The 22,370-nt window shown below is 37.7% G+C and overlaps 1 protein-coding gene across 2 annotated transcripts in view; it reads right to left on the bottom strand.

Annotated features, from left to right (window-relative positions):
- Nucleotides 1-7,662: 7,662 nt before the first annotated feature.
- The window catches only part of LOC145660675 (uncharacterized), a 46,580-nt gene continuing 31,872 nt past the window's right edge, over nt 7,663-22,370 (bottom strand). Inside the window, exons 2-4 of one of the 2 annotated variants that reach the window (XM_081726010.1) lie at nt 22,056-22,184; nt 10,307-15,025; nt 7,663-7,802 (exon numbers count right to left, since the gene is read on the bottom strand). In XM_081726010.1, coding sequence (XP_081582136.1) covers nt 10,328-15,025; nt 22,056-22,184 — 4,827 coding nt within the window. In that variant the 3' untranslated portion in view covers nt 7,663-7,802; nt 10,307-10,327. The remainder of the gene's footprint in view (nt 7,803-10,306; nt 15,026-22,055; nt 22,185-22,370) is intronic. The other variant, XM_081726011.1, reaches the window with a different exon arrangement.

Here is a 22,370-nt window from a genome sequence, read left to right as displayed (position 1 = left end):
GCACAGCAACCATTTCCTTGTTGGAATAATATAGTTTTATTGAAAAAGTGTATAAATATATACAACGAACTTAAAAAGTTCGTTACTGAATTCTCTATGTGTGTCTCCTCTGTCCGTCTATCTGTTATTTGCGATTTTTTTTTCAATTTTGAACACTGCATTCGCTAGAGCATCAAAAACTATCCGAGAAAGTGGTGGAATTTTTCGCGTCACAGTTACTATTCCCAAGGTAATGGCCAAAATGGACCGATTTCCGGAGGTTTAAGAATATCTCTGGAACCATAAGTCATAGAGAGTTGATGTTGGTGTTGATCAATACCAAAATTAATATTCACCAATCAGTGAATATTGGTACCAAAATGATTACCGTGCTCTTACGTATTGAACAACACCAACATCATCTCTCTATGACTTACCGTTCCCGACATATTGGCCGAAAAAGTAGTTCCTATTTCGGGAGATTTAAAGATCCATATTTCGGGAACCGTAACTCATAGAGAGATTATATTGGTGTTAACCAATACCTAAGAGGATGGTGAACATTTTGGTACCAAATAGTAACCGGTGGCTGCTGGCAAACTGGCCACCGTTCCCCAGATATTGGCCCAAAAAAGTTCGAATTTCGGGAGATTTAAGGAGTCTTTTCTCGGGAACTGTAAGTCATAGAGAGATGATATTTTGCAAATTTTTGCGAGAAACAGGAGGTATGGATAAAAATATTTACTTTAACACGTAGGGATAATCACAGTTATCCTTCCTGATCCATCTCTCCATTCTTTTTAAGTTCGTTCTGGCAATGCTCTTGGAGCATTCTCAACTGGTTTGAGTTATGAAGTTATGGGGGGGGGGGGGCGGATCCATTGTGGCTGCGCCCCTGCACAGTCCTATCATCAAATATGTATCCCGGAATGGACCAACATATTTTAGAGCTTTAATCATCGTTCACAGTGTCCAATACGGGAAACGAATTTGATTTGGGGTGGATTGTTTTCTTTACCATCCAACAGAAATGGGTTACCGTTCTATATAATCATAATGATTACATACTAAGATATTTTATGAAGTTTATTTACGTTATTATATATATTCTTTTAAATGTCACTTAAATCAATTATTAAAAAAAAGACGATGGAACATAGCATAAAGACAAAGAATATGCCGCTATTGTGTGTGTCTTGAAGAGGAAGAAAATGAATACTATTTGATCATATTCGTGTCTCTGTTTGACAGGCTTCAGGGAAAAGCAAAACTAAATTTAATTGAGTTTAAGAGAGAAAGACGAAGAGGAAGGCGGAAAACTTCATAACAGAAGAGACTTCACTGAATTATTCATATTTCAATTTTACTTAAAATAAAGAACAAAGCACGTTGGAAGAAAACTTGATTATGCTGATCAAGAGGAGGATTTGCTTCTTTCTTTTTTTTTAATATATATCCGGAAGATGGCTCTGCTTTATCGTTTTTTTTTTTCCTAGAGGGTAGTTGGAAACCAAAAGACTCCAGAGAATCAATTCTATTAAATAAATTAACTAGATCGAATTTTTGTTTCCATGATTTAGTTTTTATTTTTTTCTTTACAAAATTAAAAGTTATGGAAAGAAAGAAAGAAACAGAATATTATGAGGGAAGTACCTTCCTACTAAACTTATTTTTCCACTAGAAATATCTTTCTTTTATGTTTGAAAAGAATACAATGACAATATTCAAATTAGCAACAAAAAATCAACATATTTTCGGTTGAAATTCTTACGTAAATATTATGAATGTAAACTTCTCGTTAATAAGAAAGATAAATATTAAAGTAAAAAAAAAAAAAAAAGAAAAAAAGAAAAAGAAAGAAAGTAACGCCGGATGCTTTTTTCTCATGAGAGTCTTTGAACGAGTACAAATGCCCCAGTTCTTACGGTACTGTACGCATTTTATTTAATTATTAACATTTAAGTGCAAAATTAATTAGACTACATTAGCTGACAGTAATTAACTAACCGAATAACTTAGTGGCTTATAAACGCATAGGTGGAATGTCGCAGAAACGAAAATTCTCCAGTGGATCTTTAAAATTTACTAGAACGTTATGCCTGACCTCCAATAGATTCTCCTACCTACTGCTACTACTGTTGCCTTCTTTACTGGGTGCTAAAATGAACTCAGTATCATGCAACGAAAGGAAAAAGTGTATATTCATCAATATTTTAGTAGCATATATATATATATATATATATATATATATATATATATATATATATATATATATATATATATATATATATATATGTATATATAGCGCCCATGGACCACAGAACATTACTCTACAAGTCAAAATAAAGCAAAAAATATACAGGGTGTTTCAAAATAACATTGACCGCGTTTGGGATTTGATTCCTGACGCCAAGATAAGACCAAAAGTATAGACCAACCTGGGTGCACATATACTTCCTTTCGGAGTTATAGGGTACCGAAAACACGAAAAAATTAACTTTAAAGTCCATAGCTCAGAAACTTTGGGAACTATCGTACTCGGGTTAAGATTTTATTTAGGAACTAGTATGTGCTCTATCCAAATATCCATGTTTCAGAATCCTGCGGTGCTTTCGCAACATTTTTTATAAAGATAGTTGTTGAGTACTTCAAATTATATGCCCGTAGCCAAACCCCTCTATAAAAGTTGTTGCGTGAGTACCTTAGAATTCCGAAACATAGATAGGGCACATATTAGTTCCTAAGTGGAGTCTTGAATCGACTGCGGTAGATCCCATAGTTTTAGAGCTATGGATCATTAAAGTTCATTGTTTCATGTTTTCGGCAGCTTATACTTTGAAAGGAAGCATTTTTGCACCCAGGTTGGACTATAATTTTCGTCTTATCTTGTCGTCAGGAATCACCTCCTAAACTTGTCGCTGTTTTGAAACACCCTGTATATATTTGTATACCTTTCGAGTCTTCGTCTGGAGAGACAAATTGCATTTTGTGGCAACGTCGCAAAATAAAGAACCATAGATTAGATCCAATAATCTATCAAATGGTTATATCGAGTCTTTCCAGATGGCAGCTAAAGTTGGTATTGATAGGCTGTTGCACCACTTGTTAGTGTAGCAACCGATTCAACTGCTTGTTGTATTCGTAGAGTAATGCTAATGGCTCCAAGTTAATCTGCGACGTTGCCACATTGTGAAATTTGGTTCCCCATAGCGGTAGAATGAGGTCTCGGAGGGCATACCATCATATAACATTTTTGCTTTATTTTGGCGTGTAGAATATTGGTTTGTGCTCCGTGGGCGCCGTTTTTAGAACACCCGATATACATACATACATACATACATACATACATACATACATATATATATATATATATATATATATATATATATATATATATATATATATATATATATAGATAGATAGATAGATAGATAGATAGATAGATAGATAGATAGATAGATAGATAGATAGATAGATAGATAGATAGATATTTCCAAAAATGAAAAATGTAACAATCATTGGATCATTTCATTTCATCATCTTCTTTATTGTTCTTAATACTGTAGTTACACCAGACATACCCCATGTACCACAAGGGTTTGATGGTATTATGAATATAATAATAAGTTTATAAATGAAATTCACACAGGGGACGAAACTAATACACTAGACTCCATCTAATCCGGCCTTCAGCAGTCCGACCTGTCAGTAATCCGGCACACATCCAACCAAAAACACGTGCACAATGAATTATCGTGCGCATGCGCAACAATGCTTAGTTGCTTAGTTAAACAATGCTTTACATAGTGTACGTATTTGAAATTGTATCATTCTTTACAGACACTCAATAATCCGCCACTTCCGCTAATCCGGTACCCATATGTGCTAGGAATGGCCGGATTAGTGAGAGTCTAATGTATAAACGAATTATAAAGATATTTGAATAACATTAAACTTGGTTAAATGTGTTTTTACTACTTTAACTAATCAATTATATTTCATTTCTCTTTTCAACTTGTTTCCTTTCAGGACATGTCCATGTGTTGTCTGCCTAAATATGTGATTTTAAATACAATTAAATAACCAAATAAAGAAACGAATGATAAATTAGGCATGATTTAATTTTTTATGTACCATGCCAAAAAGATAGCTTCACCTTATTCTACTGAGAATGGTAAACCGAAGAAACAGGGAGCGAAAAACGAAATGAAAAGGAAAGAGATAGAAAAAAAGGTAGAAGCAAGTTGTGGTTTTCATCAATAATACTGTATGAAAACAGTCAAGGCCAGGGACAGACCAAGGGCCAGGCAACCCTGGCGGCTGCCCGAGGCACCAGAGTCAGAGGGGCGCCAAAACAAGTCTCAAAAAGTAAATTTTATAATGTGTTTTCTACTGACTTTTTTGGTTTATATTCTGGTAAAGTAGCGGAAATTACATAATATTTTTCCATTTCACCATGGAAGAAGAGAGTTTCATAGTATTAAGGGGACTGTATCGACAAATGAGAGATAGTATGTAGAATAAAGAGTGGAGGGGGAGTAAGTATTGTTTGTTTGCTTGATTTTAGCGTTCCATGGTTATGCCTTAATGGCCAGAGGAGATGTGGATACTGATTATTAGTGCAATCCGAACCACTTCTATCGTTCAACAGTAACCCACCGAAAATTAGACACGGGACCACTAGACCAAGCGGGGGCGGAGTTAGTATTGTTTATAGCAGGCCATAATCTTTGTGAAGTTTTCTTAGGTAATGAACGTCTTTTTGAAAAATGGGTTTAAAATATTAAAAACACTATCATAAAATGTAAAATATAGGCTAGTACTAGGGGGAAGGCGCCAAAAAGTCACTTTGCCCGGGTGAAAATTTGGCCTGGTCCGCCCCTGGTCAAGGTAGAGGCCACTAAAAAATAAAAATAAAAAAGAGAACCCAGTTCTACACTATATGGTTAAGTTATTAATATTACAAAGACAATCATAGCTACATAATTTTTTTCACATCCTTCTCTAAAGTAAAATGTACATCGAAAGATAGAGTTGCACATTGAAATATTTGATTTTTTCTTATAGTATCTGCGTTCGAATAGTTCACAGTTGGTTGGCTTAAAGATATCAGCTTAAAGAAATAGAGGCAAAGACTCTGGTCGGTATTCCCTTGTGGGTTAAAGCTGTTGGGGGAGAAGTTTCAAGAGGAAGCAATCCAATTTTGGACTTCAGAACTGAAAAAGAGATAGAAAAATACCCCTGAAATTTCAAGGAATTCTCTGAATAGTGCAACGTACCTTTCAAAAAAAATCTAAGCTAGGGTATTATAAATACAAGTAGAGAATTATGTCTTATTAATTGTGGTGCCTGTAATGATTTAGTGATCTATAATGCACTTGGTGACCTTTAAAATAATTTGATGAGCCATTACACAGAATATAAAGTTGTCAAAAAAATTTTAAAAATGCTTGTGGACGGTGAAAACGTTATATTTGGCAGTCAAGTAAAATTTAATAATGGAAGTCTTATATGAGCCGGATATTAAAGGATAAGATGGTACTAGAGCACACCTTTGTACAAATAATCTTCGGAAGCAAAAAGACCGTGGGTCACACCACCGTACAACCAAAGGGTTATACACACGTCGAAGGTAAAGTCAATCTCACGTTCCAGTTGGGGATGGTATTAGGAGGTTGCAGAGGATCAAGAAAGCCTCAGGGAGGGGAATAAATTAAAACAAAAACACTTCGTTAGTTCTGTAGAAAATGAACTTCTTAACAAGAAGAGAAGAGTGTTGTAGGAAGATGCTATACTTTTGTAACAAGTCCTGTTACCAAGAGAAGAATATGGTTTCAGATGTAAATTAACGAATATGCGTATAGCCTTGAACTGTGTTTAAGTGGAGTTCAACGTGGATGCTAATGTGAAAATGTTCTACTTGAAATTAATTCTGTTTTACCATCCACTTTTTTGTGTGCAATCAACCGGAGCATTTTGACTTTTTAAATACTGCAATCTTTTTTGTTTTTCATCAGAATCATCTTTGTGCCTCCCCACATCAGTAATTAATCAACATTTTATAATTGCGACATGTTGTTCGTAATCGGGCAATCGGTTCATCTGTACCATCAATTTTTTTCTTACTTTTCTATCTTTTGTTGTTGTATTTCAAATTTTAAATCAATTATTGTTTTCATAATCAATTATTATTACACAAAACAATGTAAGTGAATTGGTCGATATTTCTATATAGCTGCGACCATATTTATTATTGACCCTTTAATTTGTACAAAACATACTCGACCTTATGCAGAGTCGTTCTGACGTGTGATTAGTGCCATACTAAAGTGTTCAACTAACGTATGTTTCCTGCAGTAGTCAGGCCCTTAGTATGACGCTAATCATACATCAAAACGACTCTGCATAAGGCCCATTGTGTTTATGCTCTGTAATGATTGCAAATAAATAATTAAGGGTTAAGCATATTTTTGTATAACTAATTATTGTATGATGCGGAATAAGTTCCATGATTTTATTCTACTATAGGAATTTTAATACATATTGATTATTTAAGTCTCATTTCAAGTATATTGTGATGGGCAATTACACTTTTGTTTCGCATGCAATTAAAGGAAGAAATCATAGCCTACACTTTCGCTGGGCCCAGTCATCACTGTTTAAATTATGCTTTATGAAGAAAGACATGTTTTAATTGTTACAATTTCAGTAACATAACAGTGCATTCCTCAGATTATTCAGTTTCTCAGACATTATACGAGGGATGATCGGAAAGTCATGTTACAAAGACTGTAAAGAAACTTGTATATATTATACCATAAAAACAATATAGATAACAGATAGTACATATATTAGGTTATTTTTCGACATAGTCCCCATATGGGTTGAGGAACTTGTCGCATCGTGGGACGAGTTTGAAGATTTCCTATGTAAAAAAAATCCCGTCTTTTAATGTTCAGCCACGTTATTACGAAGTGTTTCACCTCCTCGTCTGAAGTGAAGCGACGGTATCGTAGGTGCTCCTACAACTGCGAGAACAGATAAAAGTCGCTTGGAGCGAGGTCCAGGCTGTAGGAAGGGTGTTCGATGATGTGCCAGTTACACTGCTTCTAATTATAGCATAGTGGTCCTCATGTTTCAACATCGTAATGACGTTTTCTCTACCAACCGTAAACTTTCGACACCATTATGCGACATACAGACGACACATTACAGTTTCTCCGTAAATGTCTAGCAGCTGCCGGTTAATTTCAGCCACAGTTGTATGTTTCGCCTACAGAAATCGCATGACTGAGCTGACTTCCTCGCGCGACTAGTTTTCCGAAAGATTCGCCATTTATATTTACATACAACTAGCGCCGTAGGTGGCGGGTGGCTGAAACTACTCACAGTTGCCAACTCCACATATTAAAATTACCGCACCGGTCTTGTAAACTTAGTTTCTGATCCTCCCTCGTATAAAGGTAGATGTAAGACGAGATAACTTTTGAAATGAAAAATACTTATATGTATAATAAGTATAATTTATTATATAAAAAATAAAATTTACATAACACAGAGTATGCTTTAGATTACTTCCTTAATTGTATCACTTTAATGGTTATTTTTTTTTTTTTTTACGTTATCAGTCTCCGTACAAACATATATACAAATCATGTTGATCTTATATTACGTATTTAAAAGTGGTACATATTGTGAGCAAGAGTTCCAGAAATTGTAACGTCATAAAATAACTTTTAGTATCTTCACTTGGCAGTATCCTTCTAGTTATATATTGCCCATCATTTTTATTCCGTTGCGTTACTTTCAAGTCTTGATTAAAGCTGTGAAGAAACAAAAAGGAAAATATTATATTAGTGAAAAATGTTCTAGTTACTAATAGTGCAATGAAAAATGTTATAATGTTAATTTTCAAAAGAAAAAAAGTAGTGAATATCGGTTTAAAGGGTAAAATGCTTCTTAGAATTTTGCGTTTTTTTTAAATGTTACCTTTATTTTTTACCTACCAATCAACAACTTCTCGGTCCACCGTAGTTTAGTGGTTAGGACGTTTGACTCACGTCCGCGCGGTTCTGGGTTCGATTCCCAACCGGTGCTTCCTAATTTACGGCGTCTACCTATTTTCGTGAGGCAAATTGTGAAGTCATGTGAATAAAAGACGCCTCTTAGGGACAGGGCTAGTCGCTAAGTTGGATGTAGTTCCGCCGGTAGCAAACATATAGCGTTGGAGCGACTCAAAACCACAAAGGGCTGTCACGCCAAGTGTGTTTGTTTTTAATCACTTACACCTTCCGCCTAGTCCTTTTTTGTAATTTGAGAACCAATAAGTACTTTCACAGTAAATATCAACTCTTATTCTAACGCAAATATTTCCAATTGAATATTCTGTGCCCTTCAAATTTGTTGCTCACATTCTTAGTAAACCATACCAGAAGAACAAGGAGCTGACAGGAAATCTATCACACACATAGACAGTAATGGCACATGAACCACAGCATCGATGTTGTTCCATATACACTAACTCCTACATTTTCACTAATCCTACACTGCTAATAACTTTTACTCCTCCTTCCATTTGTGCCCTCCCGTCCAATGCTTTATTCGTTTCTCCTTGTCATTCCTCCGATAACTAAAGCGTGCTTTTACATCATACAAAAACTGTTCTCATTATCGGTCTTACTATAGTGTTTATTGTCAAATAGACTATCAAAAGGTGCTCACAAGCTCTGGGCAGCGATTTAATATGAAACAATGTTGCCACCGAGGTTAGAAGAGACGAGACAAGAAAAAAGATAATTTTTGTTCTTGTCGAGACGAAAAATTTCTCGACTCTTGTGAGGCAACACTAGTTCATCCAAGCCTTAGATATCAACACTATTTTATTGCCACAGGATTTATAATATAAAAAAACTATAAATAGATAAATGTGATTGTACAAACACAATGAAGAGCATTTATGAATGTTTAAAGATACGAAAGTCATTGCACAAACGACTCCTATAATCATTATGGTGTAAATGTTGTTATATCACACCGTTTGTGGTTCTCTCGTGACACGGAAAGATACTGAGAATTTCTAGACAAAATTAAGAAAAAAAATCAGAGCATAATTTTTTGCATAAACTTACGAAATGAGACGAAACGAGAAGCATCTTTCGAGAATCGATACAAGAGTACACTTTTACAAAATATAATAGACGAGACAAAAACTTTATTTATCGTCTCGTCTCGTAGACGATAGTAATCAGTAATACCCATCATAACTATTTTCTTTTTCTTAGTGGAGTAAAACGTATCGAGTTCCTTAGAATTTTAGTGAATTCTTCTTAATAAATATGATGGATATATATATACATTTCCGATCTGGAAGTTTCAAATTATTTCTCTTCAAAACGAACACGTGAGTGTTGTAATTGAATTCTCCCTTAGGCCTGCCAGCTACTGCGACAACACATTTTTTGTCTTTCCTGTCAGTAAGGTGCTGCCACCTAAGGAGAAATAGTAGAACTAAGTCTCGCATTTCATCCACTAACAAATTTCATCATCTCCAGGATTAATACGCCTTAATAAGGGACACGTTTTCATGATATCCACATGAATGTCACTGCTATATAAGGAGTTAACATTGTTCACTCAAGTATAGACTTTTCACTTTCCGGTCGCTTTCTTTCAGCCATAGCTTCTATCATGTCCCTTATAATGTAATTCTCAAACCATGTTCTTACCACTTTCTTTTCTATATTTGAATAGTGTTATTTTATATCACTATATCGTTACCGTTATATAAATTATATCGTTATTTTCTCCCCAACTATTCCTAACAATTCCTCTTTACTTTTTTTCACTTAATTAATTTTCACTATTGTACACCACACTTACATTTCAAATGTTTTCATCGCTTTCTTTTCATAATGTCTATGTCTTTGCTCCGAACAATACTCCGCTAAATACATTACTTCATACAAAGAAAAAAGATTAGTAAAAGACTACGTTATTTTACTAACACAACAACAAGCACTATCATAGTGATAATTTATCATTTACTTGCACTAATGATAAAACAAGTTGATCCACAGTGATTGTTTTTGTTTAAATATTTGTAACTCTTATTGTGGCGGCTCTTAACGAAAATTACATCGGTAAAATCAAACTTCCATTGCTTCCAACTAAGGGAATAAAAAATTATCTAATACACAGACATTAATTAGAACAATAGTTGACTTTTCTTGTTATTTTGAAGCTATTTAATTTCACTTTTAATTATATGTATGAACACAATACTGAATTGATATAAGAACAATTTATGAAAAAGGTAAAGAATACTTACGACATTCGCAGTCCATTGAATTCATCCTTGTTTTTCAATTGTCGATTTCGTTGATTTGTTTCTTCGGTTTCTTCGTGTTGGTGTACTGAATGGAACCCTCGGTCTGTTATATACATATCCTTCTGTGCTACCTTGTGACGCTCCACTTTGTTGAGGAGCAAATGGGCTGGGAGATGACGTGGGTCCTCCAACTCCTTGGCTTGGAGCTCCATACGATCCACTTGGTGACCCAGAACCTGGACGTCCAAATCCTTGACTTGATTGAGAAGTTGTTTGGTAACTAGAAGAACTTGGACCGGACGTTGGAGCACCATACGTGGGACTCGGTCCACCGCCACCTGGACGTCCAAATCCTTGACTTGATTGAGAAGTTGTTTGATATCCAGAAGAGGCAGGACCTGCAGTTGGGGGTCCATAAGAGGGACTTGGACCAGCAGTACTAGCAGAACCGGGGCCTGCTGTTGGAGCACCATAAATTGAACCAGGTCCACCAGCACCTGGACCACCAGAACCACCAGAACCGGGGCCTGCTGTTGGAGCACCATAAATTGAACTAGGTCCACCAGCACCTGGACCACCAGAACCGGGGCCTGCTGTAGGAGGTCCATAAATTGAACTGGGTCTACTACCACCTGGACCACCAGAACCAGGACCTGCTGTCGGAGCACCATAAATTGAACTAGGTCCACCACCACTTGGACCACCAGAACCAGCAGAACCAGGGCCTGCTGTTGGAGCACCATAATTTGAACTAGGTCCACCGCCACCTGATCCACCAGAACCAGCAGAACCGGGTCCAGCTGTTGGAGCACCATAAAGTGAGCTAGGTCCACCTGTACCTGGTCGTCCGAAGGGTTGATTCGATTGAGTTGTTTGATAGCCAGAGGAACCAGGACCTGCAGTTGGAGGACCGTATGTGGGGCTTGGTCCTCCAGATCCAGGGCGACCAAAAGATGACCCTGATTGAGATGTTTGATAACTACCACTACCCGAAGAGGGAGTTCCATATGATGAACCCGGGCTTCCTCCACTTCCAAATGATTGACCTGTCTGAGATGATTGATAATTACCAGAACCAGCACCGGTTGACGGGGCACCATAAAGAGAACTTATCCCACCAGCAGACCCTGGTCTTCCTGCAGACTGATTTGGACCAAAACCACCAGAACCAGAACCTGGAGCGCCGTATGAAGATCCAGAGCCAGTAGATCCTGTACCTCCAAAAGATTGCCCTGATTGTGCATTTCCAGAACCCGAGCTGCCCGGAGGCCCATATAGTTGTCCAGGAGTTGAAGGACCAGAAGGAGCTCCATACTGCCCTTGAGGTTGTTGCCCACCTGCTGTGGAGCCTGGACGACCAGAGCTTTGTGATCCAAAACCTTGAGAGAAACCTCCTGCACCGCCATTGCCACTACCACTGCCAGTACCACCACTACTACCTTGAGATCCAAAAATTTGATTTGACGGAGTTGAAGATGGGTAAGCGTTTGGTCCGGTTCCAGGACCGCTCGCTGGAGCTCCATATAATCCTTGTGGAACTGACCCTTGCCCAGTTGGTGGCCTTGAACCTTGAGACCCAGTTCCTTGTGATCCAAACTGGTTAGCCTCGGTAGATGAACCATATCCACCTGAACCATATCCAGGTGCATTTTGTCCTTGACCTCCAAACCCTTGTCCTGACTGGCCACCTGATGGATAACCACCGGACCCTGGTCTCGAAATTCCAGAACTTCCAGATCCAAAACCTTGACCTGACTGTCCACCTGAAGAGAAACCACTTGAACCTGGTCTTGACCCTGGCCCTGCAGCGGGAGCTCCGTACAATCCCTGTCCCAATTGAGAACCTCCTTGGCCTGCATTTCCACCAAGTCCTCCTGTTCCGCTTGAGCCTTGAGACCCAAAGAATTGGTTTGATTGTGTGGATGATTGGGAATTTCCTGAACCATATCCCGGTGTAGATGAGGGAAAACCTTGACTGGAAGGAGTAGATGAAGGGAAACCAGTGGGTCCTGGACTTCCTCCACTTCCACTCCCTTGAGAACCATAATTCTGGCCTGATTGATAATTTCCTGAGCCACCTGCTGGAGCTCCATATAATGTTTGGATATTTGTAGATCCTGGAGCACCAGAACCTTGATTACTCTGACTAGATGATTGATAACCACTTCCACCACTTCCAAAGGGACCGGAGCCTTGGTTATTAAAGGATGACGGAGTAGATGGTCCCCCACCTGTCTGATAACCTCCGTTAGAACCAAAAGATGAACCGCTTTGTGAACCTGTTTGAAATCCATTATTTCCTGATCCTCCATACTGGGACCCTTGATTTCCGAACCCTGAACTAGACTGCGTTGGTCCAGGACCAGAGGCTGGAGCACCATATAATCCCTGTGGAGAACCTGGAGCTCCACCATTTTGACCTTGTCCTCCCTGTGTAGACGTTTGATAATTATTGAAACCAGTATTTGAACCACTGGATCCTCCAAAAGGCTGTCCTGATTGAGCGGAGGACGGATAATTACCTGAGCCAGAACTAGGACCAGTAGAAGGTCCCCCATAAGAACCCTGCTGAGCTTGATTTGATGACTGGTAGCTACCGGAACCAGATGATGGTCCACCAAAACCTGGTGCTCCTGTAGGTTGTCCTCCTTGTGAAAATTGCTGAGATTGAGAAGATCCAGAAGATGGTCCGCTTGCTGGGGCTCCATAAAGACCTTGTGTAAGTTCTGGAGAAGATTGGTAATTTCCACTACCTGAACTAGGACCATTACCACTACCGAAACCACTTTGTTGTCCCTGGTAACTTCCGCTAGGCCTACCAAATTGACCACCTCCTGATGAAGAACCGAACGATGAACTTTGTTGATTATAAGAATAACCGTTTTGCTGACCACCAAAACCACCTCCACCTGATGTGCCACTACCGGAGCCAAAACCGCTACCTCCTTGTTGTAATCCTCCTTGATTGGAGAATCCGCCGCCACCTGATGAATATGATGATCCAGGTCTATTGTAAGAGTATCCAGCTTCACCTCCTGATCCACCACCTGAACCACTCCCTTGATTAAGAGCACCAGGTGGTGGTGGTGATGGACTGTCACCGCCGTAACCACTTTGCTGGTATGCTTGAGTAATGCTACCAGGTCTAGTTCCTGCACCACCAGCATTTTGATTAAAATTTGAAAATGAAGAATCAGAAGATCCACCGAAACTACTCCCAGGCCTACCTCCTTGGCTTCCAGGTGAATATGTTGGACTTGGTCTATTATATGAATATCCTTGCTGATTAGAAAAGGAGTTACCTCCTGAGGACAAACCTTGATTATTTCCAGCACTTTGTTGAGAAGATTGATAATATCCTTGTTGTGTTCCTTGTGTTGGACCGACTCCACCAGAACTACCTGCGTATTGATTTCCACCAGAAGCACTTTGACCTGTGGACCCACTACTTCCCGAACCAAATCCACTACCAGGTTGATTGTAATTGTAGCCTTGTCCTTGATTTGCTCCAGATGCACCAATTCCATTACCTTGGTTACCACCTCCCTGAGAAAATCCACCCGAGCCTTGACCAAAGCTTCCGGAAGGTTGATATGCACCTCCAGAACCTCCCTGTGAGGATTGTTGTCCTCCAGGCCTATTATAAGAATACCCACTTTGACCTTGGGCACTTTGAGATGATCGAAAAGTTCCAATAGCTGTATTTTGCTGCCCACCTCCTCTAGCTCCGAAGTTTCCTCCTGAAAATTGTTGCGAACCCCCAGAAGAAAGAAATCCTTGCGGCGTTGTCTGTACCGGAGGACTCAATGTTGTGGATGGAGTTGAAATTGTTCTGAACGAATTAGATTGTCGGAATGACGAAGACTGAAAGCCACCAGCACCACCTGCCCCAGGTTGTCTCGGTCTGTTGTACGAGTATCCTTGTTGTGTACCTTGTCCGGATGAGTATCCATTTCCACTGGCACCACCAGCTGGTCCGAATCCAGAGCCAGACGATCCACCACCATGTTGAAATCCTGATGACCCACTTTGTTGATTTCCACCAAAAGATCCTGAACCAGAACCTACTCCGCTTCCGGGACCCCCACCTCCAGCACCTCCACCTCCGGCACCACCTGAAGAACCAAAAGATGATTGAGGTCGATTGTAATTATATCCTTGAGAAGATGAAGTACTTGAGAATTGGCCAGCATTAGATCCTCCTCCTGGACGACCTCCTTGTTGGAACGATATGTCATTACTTACTGGGGAGCCAGGACCACCTGTTGATCCAGGAGTTGGTGCTCCGTATGCATTACCTGGTCTTGAGTACGACCCTCCAGAGCCTGCTTGCGAATAGCCACCACTGGTACCTCCAGCACCTTGTCCATTTGGTGCATTGTAGTTGTACCCTTGCTGTGAGGATTGATAATTTGACTGACTTCCACCACCTCCGCCACCATAACCACCACCACCACTACCAATTTGGTTCGTAGAATCAAAAGAAGAGGAAGAGCCTCCTCCTCCTCCTCCGAATGGTGATGTAGTGCTTGGTCTGCCAGAAGTTGGGAATGGAGTTCCGGACGGAGTGCTAGGAGTCGTACTGTATGATGATCCTTGGCCTTGGTTGCTGCCACTACCTATTCCTCCAGATTGCCCAAATGGAACGTTTGGTCGAGGATAGTTGTAACCTTGAGGAATTCCGTGTACGTTTGTTACAAGTAGTACAAGAACAACACCCTGTGAAAGAAATGCCAAATATTTTTGTTTTAATTTGAGGCCTAAATATATATCAAAAAGCAACAAAGAAATGTACACGTGGAAGGAAACAATAATATTCAGGTAATAATATATTCATATTTACAAAGAATGTCATTAAGATGTAAACAACACTTTCGATCGTCAAATCTTTTATCTATTTGGAGAAAGATAAAAGTGTGTAATTTACAAAACATGCAAATTCTAATTTCATTTGTATTGTATAAGAATTAATGAAAATGGATAGCACATGATTATTTAACTGAGGAGCAACACCCGCTCTAAGGTAAAGCGCACACCTCTAAGAGCAATGCAAAATTGTGTCCACCCAAAATGGTGACACAATGTTGGGAAAAGTAAGAAGTACCTAGCTTACCACAATTAGGTTCATTTTGCAATACCTGTCAGTCCAACAAATGTCATGAAGCAAATAGCTGAAGAGGAAGCAGTGCTATTCAACCGCGGGTACGCGATGTTTCTGGGGTATGTAATCCTAAAATAAGCATATTTCCAATATTTATTGAATGATCATAGTTGGAGAAAATCCCTCAGTAGAACTGGATGTCTCCCATATGTTTTGGAATTTCCCATGTTAATATTTTCGGATGTGCATTTTATCCCCCTGTAAATAGCCTTTATAATTGGCACACTTAAGGTCCTCTTGATGGGTCTCTATTTGTATCCCTTTTTAATCAACAGAACATGTGTATTAAGTTTAATAAGTTCATTTCTATTTATTTTTTTAAACCGCTTCAGGGGTACATAATTGGATGGCGAACTGTGTCTAGGGGTATGTTATGTAACGTTTGTCATTGGTTTTTCACTATACAATTGATTAAAATATCTCTTTCTCAAGGTCCCCTACATTGCACCCCTGCAACAAGATATGAATGTACCTAGTTACAAAGCAATGGAGATGGAAAATAGTAAAGACAAAATTCTGGAAGATGCAAAGTATGTTACAGAATAGGGGATCTGCCCATGTGTATCTTCATCCTATTAACTCAATGGGGACAAAAAAACAGCCGAGCATCGGCACTGAAAAAACGATCTGATTGACTATCGTTTCCGCTATGAATATTGACTCAAAACATTGCTATCTTATTGAGTAGAACGGGCGGAGAGGGGGTGGCGAAACTGTGACGTATGACTTCATGATTTGGTAATATACGCAGATTCTCTATTATATAACATGCTTGGGAAGACGTTTATTTTGCAAGCTTTATTTTCTGTATCATTATTTGGAATTGAAATACTTGTAAATTATTTATATTTTCTATGTGACATTTATTTAAATTATATTAAACAGAGTTCATGATACTTTTTCGCCAGCGACAGTGTGAATTAAGCATTTCTAGTTTATTGCGTTAGGTATTTTTATTCCTTTTAGTACTAACCGTGAAATAATGTTTGCCAATTTGAAGTAACTTCAAAGTTAAAATTAACTTTGTTACTTATAAAACCCTTTATTCTAACTAGAACGTGGTCTCATTACCTGTTTCTCTGTACTCGGCAAGGATACACACATTTCGGATGTTACGACAATGCCAGGGGCCCCGCGTGGCGTAGTCGCTAACGCTCTCGCCTTCAGTGCGAGCGGTCCCGTGTTCGATTCCCCGTTGGATCACTCGGTCGAAAAAGTATGACACTCTTTTTCAGGCCAGCCACCCTGAATGAGGTTTTCCTGGGTTTTCCTCATTCACACCAGACAAATGGTACCTAACTTATAGGTCCCAGGCCGCTTCCTTCCTTCCTTCCCTTTCCCCAAATAGTGTGCTCTCCGAGAGACGTCATCCCTCAAATTGTGAAGGGCTAAATGGCCTTAGATGCCGAAAGCCCAGAAATCTAAATCCTAAAATCCTAAATCCCCCTACGAAAATACCAAAGCTCAACGTCCAGACAAATTGAAAACACGCATTTCTCATCTGTATTTCTGATTAACAAATTTAATGACACCCTTGTTGTTCTGAATATACTGTTCTTGCTACTGGTATTTATCTGAGAACGTATTGACAATCGAAAGCGTTGAGTAGTAAAAAAGATTGAGTTTTGTAATAATAAGTAAGTATATCATCAATTTTTATAAACTTCAAATATTATGCATCTAAATATTTTAATAACAGTAATCCAATCCATACATAAGTATCGTTTCGAAACATAAGGATTCGAAAAATTACGTACAGAATTCATAAGATTAACAAATGAAGAGAAATCTCTACATTTGTCGCTACCATTGTTGCCCAATTGATCTACATAACGCTACCAACACGTTCATGTGTTAACAACTACCAAATAAATTCATTAGTATATACAATCTATTTTCAATATGCATATTAATTTTAAAATATTAACACGTTTATATTTGCAATTGCACTACTACTGTACAATATTATTATAATATTTTTAAGGATCATATGTTGATGTTGTGTGCAATGCAGGAAGTAGTTTATTTTCCTAACTACATTGTTTAAGGCTGCTGCAATACTCACGAACGATAATTGAGTATTTCAGATTGTAAATAATAATAATAATAATAATAATAATAATAATAATAATAATAATAATAATAATAATAATAATATGAAATGGAATCAACATCGAAAAGTCGAAAGTCATGAGAATATCCCGTGGAAACTCGCCCTTACGAGTCACAGTAGAACGAAGAAGACTTGAAAAAACCGATAATTTTAAGTATCTGGGAAGTATTTTGATGAGAGACGGTTACTGCACCAAGGAGATCAGGTCAAGAATTGCCAAAACCAAAAAAGCATCCAACAAGAAAAGAGCACTCTTAACTCTATATTGATTAATATTGATCTAAGGAACAAGTTGGTCAAGTGTTGAGTATTAAACTGTATGGTTCAGACACTTGGACAATACGGAAGTTAGAGAAGAAATATTTAAAAAAAGTTTCGATATGTAGTGTTGAAGGAAGATGGAGAAGATACAATGAACACAGAGAGAGAGAGAGTAAGAAACGAAGATGTTTTAAAACGGATAGGAGAGAAGAGGACGCTTTTAGCCAGCGTTCTTTCTAGAAAGGTCAATTGGATTGGACATATCTTGCGAAGAAATTGTCTTCTTTATACCGCCATGCAAGGGAAGGTGGAAGGAAAGTGAGGAGTGGGAACAAGAAGAACACAAATGATCGATGACATGAACAATACAAGAAAATAGTGGGAGTTAAAAAGAGGAAACTGAAGATCGCGGAACGTGGATCTAAATATAATAATAATAATAATAATAATAATAATAATAATAATAATAATAATAATAATAATAATAATAATAATAATAATAATAATAATAATAATAATAATAATCTTTGAATGATTAACTGAAAAATATATTACTATACATATTTAAAATGTATACAAAAATGGCTCTTTCTGTACAACTATGTTCAGAAGTAATTAACCAGGTTTTTTATAAGGACATCTACTGTATATTACCAATCTATCCACAGGCGATATATTAAATAAAAAATTTGTGTACCCAAATCTAACTAGCAAACCTTGCACTCCGAGTCGTTGCGTGCAGCTAAGTGCCATACCACTGTATCATAGCTTCCCTCACACATAGAAGGAAAATTGTTCGGGCCAATTGCATGAAATATATTATTATATCTAGCTGTGAATAGATTCCTTTTGGTCACTATTCGCGACACGTTTTATTCTTGTGTTCTAATTTCATCCAAATGTAGGTAAGTTTTTGGTTTCATCTTGTTTCTGTCAAATTAGTGATTTGGAAAATCAAAAGAGTAAAGACGGGAGGAACAGGGTCCTGACCACACATATCCTACTAGAGCTCCTTCGTGGCTAAGTGGTTAGCGTACGCTCCTTTGGCGTGGGAGACCCGGGTTCAATTCCCGGCGGGAGTTCATGTGGTTCGGATTCCACGTTAATCAGTAGGTCCACGTCTCATATAGCCTCGCTGCTGAACGGGACGTTAAACTCGAAATCAACTCAACTTCTGTATGTACTAAAGTAGTCACTGCGAACGAAGTCCGTTTGGCCGCGTAGATATAGAGGTATTTATACTGGTTGCGGTGTTGTCGGATTTGATGTAGACTGAGTAGTCAACATTGAAGACGTGGCTATTTTCTTACACGTGCACGATTATAATTATCACAGAAAATAGATTAAGACTAGAGAAACAACTAAATAATAATAATAATAATCTAGTTTGTATTGATACTTGACACTTGGCAACATTGATGAGAGGCATTCAAGCGTCTGCTTCACGTTTTAAGAAAAATTATAAACAGAATAAACATTTCTTGCCCGTTTATGCTGTATTTGTCTTTTTTTTTTTTTTTTTTTGTCGTCTCTCACTCATAATTTTATATCAAAAGACCACACAACGCATTTCTTATGCACAAAAATACAACATAAAATATATATTAACATAAAACGAACGCCGATTACACAGTGGTGCCCACCCCCCTCATGTCCATGACGCGCCTCACCCCTCAATTGTCTATCCGTAGGTGTTCTTCCATGAAAAAAAATCTTTTCGATTAATTTTTACACCTCCTCAAATATATTTATATAGATTTTTACCCCCCCCCCAAATATTTCAATGACACAGTTTGCGTCATATCCCCCTTTGTGGGCACCCCTGGATTACACAGAACACTTATTCGTTCTCCGCTTTCCGCTCAACTGACGCTGATTGACGCTCTCGTGACAGCTCTGTGCCAGGCACTTAGTCAGGATTTCGTAAAGGGAAGGGGGGTCCGTGACATAAAATACTGTGGTCATGACATCAGGGGCTCGATCATTCTAAACTATTTTACTGGAACATATGTTGGTTCGTTTAGCCAGGATTTCGTAATGGAGGGGGGGGGAGTGAGAGCGAGACATGAAATACTGAAGACCCTGGAACTCGATCAATCTAAACTACTTTACTGGCTTTACTGACAACATAAATATCCTAACAAACACATTGTTTGTTAGGACAATAAAATGAGGATATGTTAGTAAATATTTTAATAAGAAACTATGAAGAAATCTCGAGTAAAAGAATAAAAAGTATTGAAAAAGATTTTACAATATTTACCGTAAATAATTTACGTTCCTTCCTCTCTTCATTCAAATATAACAGTTTTTCTTTCATTATAACATAAACTATTATAAAAAGTACATATCCACTATTACAAAAAGTGTATATCCAATAATGTCTTGTAAAATATTTTACAATATTTGCATTCCTTTCTCTGTTGAATCAAATGTTAACAAAACCTTCTTTCCACATTACTTTTTGTTTTTATTATTCCGTCAACTACTGTCTGTTCCAAATGACAGATTAAAGGAACAGTGAAAAACTGTTTCTGAAATAACATGTTCGATACTGCAGAGAAGCGATGGCGAAAAATTATGATTAGAAATTTCCACACTGTTACAGAACGGCACTATGCTTTCGAAAGCTTAAAATTTCCCTGACTAGTGTAGAAATTCTAAGAATTCCGTAACTTTTCTCGAAATTTCAAATTCCCTGACTTTTCCAGGATATCCCGCTCATTCGCCACCATGTATTGCAAGTAATATAAATCTCCTCATAGGAAAGAATAACCAGACCCTCCCCCATTGGCTACATGCATATCTGTGCTACAGCGCATTGAAAGGCATTGGATTTCGTTCGATGAAGGATACTATAGTGCATAAGCTATAGACGTGTTGAGCATTTCCTGCATACTATACATTGTCTATATTGGCTTGCAATTACCTTCACGTTACTTTCCTCTTCATGCATAATTTACCAATCAAAATGGCCACAATTTGCTGGCAATTACATCTCTCCCATTACATGTTATACATTTGAAAGTTAAATCTTATGAGCTATTGATATAATCTTAATATTTCCTGCATTTCAACTTAACCGCCATTTGTGTGAGTGTGTGTGTATGTATGTCTGTCTGTTCCACTCTAGCTCCTACAGAATTTATTCGATTTTAATAAAACTTGCTGTATTGCTTTATCCAACCTTTCGAAACGACTCTGTTGTTTGGGAATGTAATCCATCAAAAATAATGGGGTAAAATCCAGTCTATGTTGAAAATGAAATGAAATCTTGAAGTTTTACGTACCAGAGTTATGCCGGCTAGGCTAAAGAAGACGGTGTTAATGAGAAATGAATGAAAATGGTGGAATAAAGGAAGTGGAAGAAAACTGGAGAACCCCGAGAAAACTTATCGAGAACTCGGTTAAGGGTGCGTTCAAAAATTTTGTGGCCGCTGATCGCAAAAACTCCAATAGATTTAAATCAAAAATTTTCTTGTACGCCTTATATCTGGAGAACTACATACAGTGTAGCCAAACCCAAGCTATCACTTAACTTAGTATGATGTGCTTATTCCATAGAAAATACGAAAACTCGATTTAAGGGCCGTTCAAAAATTGTGTGGTCCCTTACCCAAAAACTAATTATTACCCAAGATCGCAATCTTTTGATCAATTTTTTATCATTCCTAAAATTCTTGCTACACTATAAATGGGTACTATATTTTATTCCTATATTTTTCTTGTAGCATTCGCTACTATATTTGTTATCCAATATAATAATAATATTGATAATAATAATAAACTTTTGTTCCCTCCTACAATGAATGGCATCACTAGTTTATTTTATTTTAATTTATTTATTTTTCATCTTTACTTTTATACATTATTTAATATTTTAAATTACATTTTAGATACTCGTGTCCAACATCTAAACTTTACATTGCCCTCATGGCTATTACCAAGGAACGTCCGATTACCCATCATGCACCCGTAATATTTGTCTAGTCCACTAAGGTATGTACAGAGAAAAATAATGAAAGAAAAGAAGATTACTATGAAAACAACCATAGGAAAAACGTAGGAAATTGAATTCATCTGGTAAGAAAAAAGAAGATAGAAATTCTGTTGATTTAATGATATTTTACAAGATGTTTGTACAGAAGAGTGAAGAGTGTTTCCTTATAGCCATTAACAGTTTTGAAATTTGAAGTAACTATGAACAGTCTTACCAATGGAAAGATAGGTTTACATCCCAGCTGCACGTGTCCAAATCCTGCATTGTCAACGCTCGAAATAAGTGCTCGATTTAAGTCGCTTTCTTGAAAGAGCTTACAAGAGAGTCCCAAAGGGTTTGGGATCTGAAACACAACATTTATTGAACAAATGATCTACACACCTTGACAAATTAGATGAGAAAGATGTAGAAATATTGTATAGAGAAACACCCTGCTTCACGTGTGTAATAAACTGTATGCAGACTGAACCGAACCTATAACGTTGTCGTACATTATTTATTCATTATTCATTTATCCTGTTTTACCAGA

The sequence above is a fragment of the Thermobia domestica genome, chromosome 9 (genome assembly GCF_964235325.1).
Source record: "Thermobia domestica chromosome 9, izTheDome1.hap1.1, whole genome shotgun sequence".
Classification (NCBI taxonomy): Eukaryota; Metazoa; Arthropoda; class Insecta; order Zygentoma; family Lepismatidae; genus Thermobia; species Thermobia domestica.
The sequence above is the reverse complement of the archived record's forward strand: the minus strand, read 5'-3'. Positions and strand labels throughout refer to the sequence as shown.